General features: G+C 35.5%; 1 protein-coding gene and 1 long non-coding RNA gene across 2 annotated transcripts; both read left to right on the top strand.

Annotated features, from left to right (window-relative positions):
- The first annotated feature begins 381 nt into the window (after positions 1 to 381).
- LOC122278220 (light-harvesting complex-like protein OHP1, chloroplastic) lies at positions 382 to 1,140 on the top strand. Its single transcript, XM_043088363.1, has 3 exons — positions 382 to 607; positions 705 to 827; positions 943 to 1,140. The coding sequence occupies exons 1-3, from the start codon at positions 443 to 445 to the stop codon at positions 1,009 to 1,011; spliced, it is 357 nt and encodes a 118-aa protein (XP_042944297.1). The 5' UTR covers positions 382 to 442; the 3' UTR covers positions 1,012 to 1,140.
- Positions 1,141 to 1,963: 823 nt separating this feature from the next.
- LOC122278221 lies at positions 1,964 to 4,671 on the top strand. Its single transcript, XR_006229314.1, has 2 exons — positions 1,964 to 3,660; positions 3,914 to 4,671. It is a non-coding gene; the product is annotated as an uncharacterized LOC122278221 (long non-coding RNA).
- Positions 4,672 to 10,809: the final 6,138 nt, after the last annotated feature.

Genomic DNA, 10,809 nt, shown 5'->3' with positions numbered 1-10,809 from the left:
TTATAAATTTTTTTAATGTTTAAAAGTGTTAAAAAAAATCATATAAAAAAATAAAATAAAAAAATACTAAAAATTACTAAAGGTAGTCCCCAACATGATCCAAAAGGAACCAGCCAAAGTACTCAGTAAAATCCACTGCATGTTTGAGTTTGAGGACATTTGTACAACTTTGTGGGTTAAAAAAACACCCTGCACTCTCAACTCTCAACCGAATATGATCGAGTCCAATGCATCCTGTGGCTGTGGTCCACAAGAGGACATTCACGGTCCATGCCCACTGTGCCCAGTCCAGTGCAAGATGAACGTGTACCAAAACCCACCACGAAAAAAAAAAAAAAAAAAAAAGAGAGAGAGATAAAGCCACAAAACAACAAACTATGAACCCGTACACACAAGATAAGGTCGCTGAAAACGCGACGGTTGCGGTCGTAGAACCAAAAGAATGGCAACCTCTTCTTCCATATTACCGTCCCCTCTCCTCCCGTCGGCAGCTCCGACAAACCGTCGGAACCAGCAACTCGCACTTTTCAATAATCGTAAGCTGAATGGTGCAACCTTTAAGAAGCACGCATCCTTCAGGATCCATGCTGCAAAGCTTCCTGCTGGAGTATGTTCTTGTTTCTGCGCTTGCTTTTCGTTTCAATCTTCTTCTTTTTTACAGGAAATTCTAGTTATGGAAATTAAATGGCTTTGGGAAATTTCAGGTGGAAGTGCCAAAAACAGAGCCGAAATTCAGCGCCCCTTTTCTTGGTTTCACAAGGACAGCTGAAATTTGGAATTCGAGAGCTTGTATGATTGGCCTCATTGGAACTTTCGTAGTAGAATTGGTGAGTTCTGCTCCCTCTCTTTTTCCCCTCTGAATTTCAATGTTCTGCTCTTCTTCTTATTGTAACCCAAAAAACCTTTTGTGCAAGAATTCATATCGGAGTTGTTATTTTTCAGATTTTGAACAAGGGAATTCTACAGCTGATAGGGGTGGAAATAGGGAAAGGTCTCGATCTTCCACTTTGACCATTTTATTGCCATATTCACATTTATGTAAAACATTTCGTCTATTATTCGTTTCAAAAATCAGTCCTTTTTTTAACTATAATTGTAATTAAACGTTGCACCTAAAGTGAGTGTGCTTTTGATCGTTTAGTTGGATGTGCTTACGGGTGAAAAAAAAATTGGGGCAAACTGGAAACGGTCCGGACCGGCCGGTTCAGTCCAGAACCGATTTTAATAAATGAAAAGTCGACCGAAACCGGTCTAGTTTTAATTCTGATTAGTTTTGGACCGGACCGGACTGATTCTGTTTATATATTAATATTACATATAATATATTTTATATTATATATAATTTTTAATCACATATATACTAATACTAATATTTTAATATAGCCTATAGTTATACTCATACTAATATAATTATATTAAATCATCAAAACTAATACTAATATATAGCTATACTAATAGTCTAATATTAATCTTATTATATTGTCTAATATATTATATAGCTATAACTAATACTAATATATATATACTAACATTAATCTTCTAATATAGGATTATAGTGGATTTTTTTTTTTATACTAGATTTCTTATTTTAGTTTTTCTTTTATAGCAGTTTTTTATATAGCAAAATTTTGTTTATATAGAAAATTTTTTTATAAAGTAGATTTTTTATATTAGAATTCTTTTACATAGCAAATTTTTTTTTTATAATGCAGATTTTTTCAAGCATAATTTATTTACATAGTAGATTTGTTTTGTAAAGTAGATTTTTGTAAATGGTAATAGATTTTTCATAAAACAGAATTTTTATGACAAACTTGTATTTTATTAAAATCGGACCGGAATATCGGTTTAGAAAGAAAATCGGTGCGTAATCAATTTTAAAAAATGCAAAACCGATGCTTACCGGTTCAGTCCTAGATTTTGTCCAAAACCAGACCAAATCGAACCGATTACACCCCTATATGTGTGTTCTTCTATCTCTATTGTGCCATAAGGCAGTCTCATGTTTGCTAGGACAGAACTTTCAATTGTAACATTTTTAAGATTGCAGTTGTATTATTTTGGAAATAACTAAAGGGGTAGCTCAATTGGTCAACTCTTGATTTTTCTCCCTAATAGTCACTAATTCGAGTCTCCTCAGAGCCACTAAAGGTTTACCTAGCCATTAACTTTAGGGTCCCGTGTGATTAGTCAAAGTACGCGCAAGCTGGCTCGGACACTCAAGAATATCAAAAAAATTATTTTGGAAATAGCCACTTGAAGAGGGTGTTTTTGTTTTTTTGGGTGCCAAAGGATGAAAGATCACTCGAGCACTAAAGTATTAGAAGAGTCGCTCTGTCAAATGTGTAAGTATGGCTAGGTTTTGCACTGATCAAAAGATCTTGATTCCCCATCCTGGCCATCTTAACTCCTATCATGTGTTCCATGGAAGTGTTGCATGCCATTATCCCAAGGCCACTTGATTTAATTTGTTGCCCTCCTATTTGTGGAGCCTGGTTATATGTTTGTGTACAACTCAATTTGATGAATCGATCTGATACAGATTCATTGTGGTTTTAACCCGTTTGGCTCTTAAACCGATCCAACTTGACATGTTAATTAAGATTTACTATATATTGTATTAAACTATTTAGTATATACGGTCACCATATTACCACATTGTATCTTCTTTTTTTTTTTCATCTGAATCAAATCTTTTACAATTTTGTAGACTTAGACACAATGTCAAATCGCATAAATTTTATATCGTGTGTGATTGATTCCACTTTTTATTTTATTTATTTTTATTACTCCTAACATAATTAATAGAGAAGTACTTTAGCAACAAAAAGATTACACAAAAATAAACCTACAAACTAACATTGTTTAATGTGATACGTTAAAATGTAAAATTACTTTTATTGTAAAATAGATATAATATATCATATAAAATAACGTCAGTTTGTGGATTTATTTTTGTGGGATCTCTTTGTAAAGTAATTTAGGTAATAATATTTCTATGTTTAGAATATCTTCTCATACCAATATTTTAGGCTGTGGAGTAATTATTATTATATTTTAAGTTAAGACCAACTATGTATCCAAATGAGGCCTAAATATTTTTTTAAGGAGTTATAAAATAAATTTTCCCTATAAAACAATTATTCTAAGGATATAAGAAAATTTCAGAGATTAAATTAGGTTTTACATGTATGAGAGCTTTATATGCTGCGATTTCAAAAGTAATGCCTCATGTTAATCTCTAAATGGTTGAAATGGATATTAATGTCACATATTAGTCAAGAGAAAATTTTTGGGCTGGTCGCCTAAGAAATGCATTTTTACAGCAAGCCAATAATTACGTGCCACGTAAACACTTCATGAAAATCACAAATAAATCTACATACACCCAAACCCCTATGTTGACTCTGAATTGACTAAATGTATCCCCCGTCCCCTTTCAAGAAAGCCTGTGGAAATTCAAGCAAACAACAGCAGCATCAACAGCAGCAAGAGGACCCGCCGTGAAGATTATAGTGCTTTTTCTACTTCTGTTAACATTCCTATTCCTAGACCCACAATCAACAACAATGGTGTTTCATCTCAGTTTCTTGGACCTACTGCTAGTTCCCCATTCCACTGGCCGAACAAGGTCTCGCTTACTTCCCACAAGGATCCGAGGTTGGTATTATATTTCTCTTTCGGTATCTTATAGTTTCTGCCATTTTTCAACTGCGGTGGTGATTATTTGTTGTGAAATGAGCTTGCTTGCTTGATCTTAGTGGAGCCAAGAAATTTAAACAAATGGGTGGTCTTGGGTTTTTCTGTAATTTCCTACTGCATTCTCAGGGGGCCAAGTGAGAGAATTCAAAATATTATTGTAAATTAGTAGGTATTCTTGGGTGCCTGATGTGGTTATGTTTACGTTTTGAAGGAGCTTGGACTGGGTTGTAAAAGGAGAACCCGTTCCCATGGCTACAACTAACCAACAATGGCACCTTTTGATGCAAAATAAAATGGAATTCGCCTCTGAGACATTCTCTTACTGTCATCCCAATGCCTCTATTTTCAAACAAATTATCCTGAGGAGCCCTTGAATGTGAACTCGTATGTGTATTTTAGCAGCTGTGAAGATACACAGAGCAAAGATTGTCCTTTGTTCCTCAGTTCGTATATGATTTCTATACAAGAACCTAACACAGGAACCACAAGGGGTTTCATTGATGCGTGGTCTAATGCAATAACAGAGGAGAACATAGCCAACTCAAGCATCTCGTGCTCTGTCTCATCAAATGGGCTCTCACCCTCTTTACCCACTCTATCAATGGGTGGCAGTAACTCCATTGATGAAGATATGGGTCAACTCCAAATGGGATCGGGCTTGATTGGAAGGAATCGAAATAATAAAGTGGTAGCAAATCTGATATCTCAAGCTGGTATACCCCTACTTCTTAGATAGTTACTCCCACACGGGGTGGGCCTTTAGTTGAGGTTCTAAGGCCAAGCATCGTTGCCGTTGCTACCAAAGCTACATTGAATGTGTCATCTCCAACCCCTACAAATGGTGTAGCAGAGTCAATAGAGCGGCTTTTGGGTGTATGCAGTTCTATTTATGATATTTATGAAGTGCTTACATGGAACGTGATTATTGGCCTGCTATAAAAATATGTTTCATAGCTGACCAATCTGAAACTTTTCTCATTAGTCAATAAAGGCTAACACTAGGTTTGCATTAACAAAAAATTGATGAAGATACTGAGTTTTGAATTTCTTAAAATTTAAGTATCAATTTTACAAAAATTTAAAACTAAGTTATCGAATTGCATGCAAAAGACAAAAAAAAAAATCAACTACTAATTATGCAATTAACCATTTTAATAATTTAAATGATAATTATATATAAATCTCACGTGACCTATTATGATTTACGAAATGAAAATTTTATGTACAGTCATTTCTACGTATTCTACTATTATATTTAGTTGCATCATTTTTTAATTAATTACATCAGTAAAATGTGTAAAAAAAATATATAAAAATGATTATATATAGTATAACCATAATGAAAATTTTGAAACGGCAAATTTATGCAGTACTAAGGGCCTATTTGGGATTGCGTTAGGAGTTTTAAAAAGTGCTTAAATATTTTTACAAGCTCTTTAATTAAAAAACTAGGTCGTTTGTGATATGAACTCCACCAACAAATGTGATGAAACCCGATGACAATGATGGATTGGAACCCCAAAATCATGTAGACAAGATTTGTTGAGCCTTAACCCGTCACCAAATCAGATGAAAAAACCAATACTACGAAGGATTGAAACGCCACACCAAGAAACCTAAAAATCTCTCAAGAATCAAGGTGATAAGTTTAGTTGTTTGAACGCCACAAGATTAACTTAATAAGTTCAAGAGTTCTTTCAAGAATGAAGAGGAACACAAGACCTCAAAATGAAAATAATTTTATGAAAACCAAATCTCCCTATAAAGTTTGTACAACCCATGCTATATACTTGGAACAACCCTCCAAAAATAGGAAAAGTCATAACTCAGTTTTAAAAGCAACATTAGCATCAATATAAACAAGTCCCCACATTTTTAGGTGTCTTAGACTTCTAAAGACAGTCAAAAATAGCTAAATGATTAGATTCAATCTATTTAACATAACTAGTCAAGGCCATCAACGAATTTCCCTATTTAATATCCTTGAAACTCACAAATTCACACTTTTTAATGGTCAGACCAAGTTGGTCACGTTTTTGCATGCTAATTAACCTCTTCAATTGCTTTGATGACATAGACTAAGTCTTGATTATTATTTGAGCCCATCTTCGTCTTTTTAGAATCAGCTTAATTCTCTTGGATTAGCCCATTTAGTGCTTCTTTGAAACGTTTGGCTCTAAGTCTTGTAATTGAGCCACTAGGAAGTGATAAAGGGTTTTGTGCAAATTTAATTTCATTCCCACATGTATGATCAGCTCCATTCCCACGTGTATGATCAGCATGTCCAGCTCCTTGGTTTGTATCATTCTCCCCCTCTTGAGAAGAATTTGTCCTCAAATCATCACTTACATCAAAAGGAAACAAATCAGCAACATTAAAGCTTGCACTAACACCATACTCACCTGGTAAGTCAAGCTTGTAAACATTATCATTGATGCGTTCTACTACTTGAAATGGTCAGTCACCCCGAGGTAGGAGTTTTCAATGTCGTTTCTCTAGAAAACGGTCCTTCCTTAAGTGCAACCAAACCCAATCTACTGGTTCAAACACTACCTTCTTACGTCCTTTGTTGGCTTGATGGACATATTGTTTAGTCCTCCTTTCAATATTCAACCATGCCTTTTCATGAATCATCTTTACAAATTCTACCTTATTTTTGCCATCTAAGTTCACACGTTCACTCAAAGGTAAAGAAGTTAAATCCAAAGGTGACAATGGGTTAAAACCATAAAAAATTTCAAATGTTGAAAACTTAGATGCAGAATGTATACTTCTATTGTAAGCAAATTCAACATGTGGCAAACAATCTTGCCATGTTTTCAAATTCTTTTTAATGATAGCGCATAACAAAGAAGATAGAGTTCTATTCACTACTTCAGTTTGACCATCCGTTTGTGGATGACAAGTTGTAGAAAACAACAACTTGGTTCCCAACTTTCCCCACAAAGTCTTTCAAAAATAACTCAAAAACTTTGCATCCCTATCAGAAAAAATGATCCTAGGCATGCCATGTAACCTAACAATTTCTTTGAAGAACAAATAAGCTATATGTGATGCATTATCGATTTTATGACATGCAATGAAGTGTGCCATTTTGGAAAATCTATCTACAACCACAAAACTGAATCTATTCCCCTCTGAGTCTTAGGTAAACCTAAAACAAATTCCATATAAACATCAATCCAAGGCTCACTAGGTATTGGCAAAGGGGTGTACAAACTATAGGGTTTCAAGTTAGACTTAGCTCGTTTACACGTGATACACTTCTCACAAATTCTTTCCACATCACATTTCATATGAGGCCAAAAAAAAAATGATCATGCAAAATTCCTAAAATCTTAACTATATCAAAATGACTCATCAACCCACCCCCATGAGCTTCTCTCACAAGCAATTCATGCAAGGAACACACAGGCACACACAGTTTATTTTTCTGAAACAAAAATCCATCATACCTATAAAACTTACCAAACGCCACTTTTTCACATGCGTTTAACACTTCACCAAAATCAGAATCTTGTGCATACAAATCCTTAGTGTATTCAAATCCAACAATTTTATATCTAAAATGGAAAGTAAAGCATACCTTCGAGACAATGCATCAGCCACCACATTGTCCTTACCTTGCTTGTATCTGATCACATAAGAAAATGTTTCAATGAATTCCACCCACTTGGCATGGCGTTTGTTCAACCTTTGCTGTCCTTTCAAATGCTTCAAAGATTCATGATCTGTGTGAATCACGAATTCCTTTAGCCATAGATAGTGCTGCCAATTTTTCAAAGTCCTTACCAAGGCATACATCTCCTTATCATAAGTGGGGCAATTTAGGGTTGCCCCACTCAACTTTTCACTGAAATAAGCAATTGGATGTCCTTGTTCAACATTTGCTGTCCTTTCAAATGCTTCAAAGATTCAAGATCTGTGTGAATCACGAATTCCTTTAGCCATAGATAATGCTGCCAATTTTTCAAAGCCCTTACCAAGACATACATCTCCTTATCATAAGTGGGGCAATTTAGGGCTGCCCCACTCAACTTTTCACTGAAATAAGCAATTGGATGTCATTCTTGCATCAAAACAGCTCCAATACCTATTCCTGAAGCATCACATTCAATTTTAAAAAATTTAGCAAAGTTAGGTAAAACAAGCAAATGTGCATTAGTTAACTTTTCCTTGATCAGATTTAATGATTTTTCTTGTTCTTTGCCCCACTTAAACGGCACATTTTTCCTGATGACTTCAGTAAGAGGGGCGACTAAGCTACTAAAATCATACACAAACTGTCTATAGAAGCTAGCTAAGCCATGAAAACTCCTTACTTGACTAATTGTTGTAGGCTTTGGCCACTCTTGGATTGCCTTTACCTTTTCCTCATCCACCTCAATTCCTCTCTTACTAACAACAAAACCAAGAAACACAAGTTTATCCATGCAAAAGATGCACTCTTGAGGTTAGCAAACAACTTCTCTTTCCTTAGAATTTTTAAAACAAATTTCAAATGCATTATATGTTCTTCCAAGTTTTTGCTATAAATTAGGATATCATCGAAATACACAACTACAAATCTGCCAATAAATGCACGCAAAACATGGTTCATCAAATGCATAAATGTGCTCAGAGCATTAGTTAAACCGAAAGGCATCACTAACTACTCATACAAAACATATTTAGTCTTAAAGGCAGTTTTTCATTCATCACATTCATTCATCCTAATTCGATGATATCCACCCTTAAGATTAATTTTTGTAAAGACACAAGAGCCATACAATTCATCCAGCATATCATCTAATCTAGGAATAGGATGATGATGCTTTACCATTATGTTGTTGATGGCTCGGTAGTCAACACACACCCTCCATGTTTCATCCTTCTTAGGAACTAATAACACCGAAACCGCACAAAGACTCATGCTTTCACGCACATACCCCTTTTCCAATAATTCACTTACTTGCCTCTGAAACTCTTTGGTCTCCTCAGGTTTGCTCCTATAATTTGGTCGGTTTGAAATTGATGCACCAGGTATGAAATCAATTTGATGTTCAATCCCTCGGATTGGAAGTAAGCCATAAGGTACCTCTTCGGGAATGACATCTTCAAATTCTTGCAAAAGAGAAACAATATCGCTCGACAAACCACTGACGAGATCATTAGTACATAAGAGAGACTCTTTGTACATGAGTGCAATAAAGGGCTGTTGTGAAAATAATACTCTCTGGATTTTACTTTTTTTTTTTTTTTTTTTTTGCAATGTAATTGAATTTTTCCTATCTTGCTCTCATTATGGCCGAAATCCTCTCTCTTTCTTCTTCACGCTGATCAATGTTTTTCTCTCTTTTTTTTTTTAAACTCTTTTTTCTCAATTTCGGCCTTCCTTTCTTTTTCTTTCTTTTTTTCATTTGATCTTTATAACTTTAGTTGGTCCTCTATGACCTGTTTTGGAGTTAATGGCACAAGAGTAACAAGTTGCATTTTAAGAGTGAAAAAATACCTATTTGTGAATCCATCATGCGTAACCCTCAAATCATACTGCCATGGTCTTCCTAACAATAAATGGCATGCATGCATTGGAATCACATTATAAAGCACCTCATCTTCATATTTACAAATGGATAATGCCACCAACACTTGCCTTGTCACCTTGATTTCACCACATTCATTCAGTCACTGAAGTCGGTAAGGGTGAGAATGTTTTAAGGTAGTTAAGGCCAATTTCTCCACCAAATAAGTGCTAGCTACATTTGTGCAACTCCCTCAATCAATAATGACAATGCAAACTTTGTTATTTACAAAGCACCGAGTATGAAATAAGTTCTACCTTTGGTTACTTTCTTCCTTCTTAACCTGCACATTGAGAACTCGCCTTGCTACTAATAAATCTCCAACCACACATTTTGCTCATCATTAGCATCCTCCAAAAGTGGCATGTCATCATCATCTACTTCTTTCTCATTCTTTGACTCAAGCTCTCCTTGGGCGTTTATTGCCATCACCCTTTTGTTTACACACTGGCTAGCTATATGTCTCCGCCCCTGACATTTAAAACACTTAATATCACATGTTTTAAAAGAAGAAGCCTCGATGTTACCTAAAGTAATGGCGGTCGATGGTTTGGCATTCTTAGAGGGTTCAAATTTTGGCTTATTTTGTAGCTGCTTGTCCCTTTTTGGAGCTATCTTCCACAAGTTGGTGGTAGCCATAGGTTGTCCCCTCCTAACCAATCCATTCTGTTTAAGTTGTTCCTCCACCTTTATAGCTTGATACACCATATCCATCAACTCAACATAATGTTGCAACTCGACTATATCCGCAATCTCACGATTTAAACCTTGGAAAAACCTAGCCATGCTGGCTTCCTGGTCCTCTTCTACATTAGCCCAGATCATAACTATCTTCATCTCCTTGTAATACTCATCCACACTCTTAGAACCTTGAATTAACTTCTACAACTTTTGATACAATCCCCTATAATAGTGGCTGGGTACAAAACGCTTCCTCATAAGCATTTTTATCTCCTCCCAAGTGTCCACGAGTGACTCCCTATTCATTCTCCTATTAATCAGTAATTGATCCTACCAAACAATGACATAATCGGTGAATTCAATTGCAGCCAACTTAACCTTCTTTATCTCCGAGTAGTTGTGACAATCAAACACCATCTCCATTTTAGTTTCTCACTCCAAATAAATTTCAGGATCATTTTTACCTTGAAAATATGGGATTTTAATTTTTATATTTCTTAAATCATTGTCCCTTCTAAGCTTACCCATCCTAGCTTCTCTATTCTCATACCTACGCTCAAACTTGCCCTGGTTCAAATATGGCTTATCAAACTCCTCTGACTCCGCCTCTTCCTCATCATTCCTCCATGGAACACGCCCACCTTGCTACCTATTAGAGATGTCTTGTTGCTATCCCCTAGAAGTTCCCGCTTCTACCCTATCCAACCTCTCGTGAATAGGTTCTAATTCAACCCTCAACATATGTCTCATCTCCCCTAACAACGCTTGCATTTGGAAGTTCAGATCTACTGGTTGTTGACATTCTTCAGTTGTATCTTCTTCTTGATTATTGGAATTGTTTAGAATCTGCAAAACAAGGTTAGAA

This window comes from Carya illinoinensis, chromosome 10 (assembly GCF_018687715.1).
Source record: "Carya illinoinensis cultivar Pawnee chromosome 10, C.illinoinensisPawnee_v1, whole genome shotgun sequence".
Taxonomy (NCBI): domain Eukaryota; kingdom Viridiplantae; phylum Streptophyta; class Magnoliopsida; order Fagales; family Juglandaceae; genus Carya; species Carya illinoinensis.
The sequence above is the reverse complement of the archived record's forward strand: the minus strand, read 5'-3'. Positions and strand labels throughout refer to the sequence as shown.

Bases quoted from the DNA above. Each gene is read 5' to 3' on its own strand.
- LOC122278220 (XM_043088363.1), top strand. From the start codon at position 443: ATGGCAACCTCTTCTTCCATATTACCGTCCCCTCTCCTCCCGTCGGCA. The intron at 608-704 runs GTATGTTCTTGT...GGGAAATTTCAG, and splicing joins CTGCAAAGCTTCCTGCTGGA to GTGGAAGTGCCAAAAACAGA. The intron at 828-942 runs GTGAGTTCTGCT...GTTATTTTTCAG, and splicing joins GAACTTTCGTAGTAGAATTG to ATTTTGAACAAGGGAATTCT.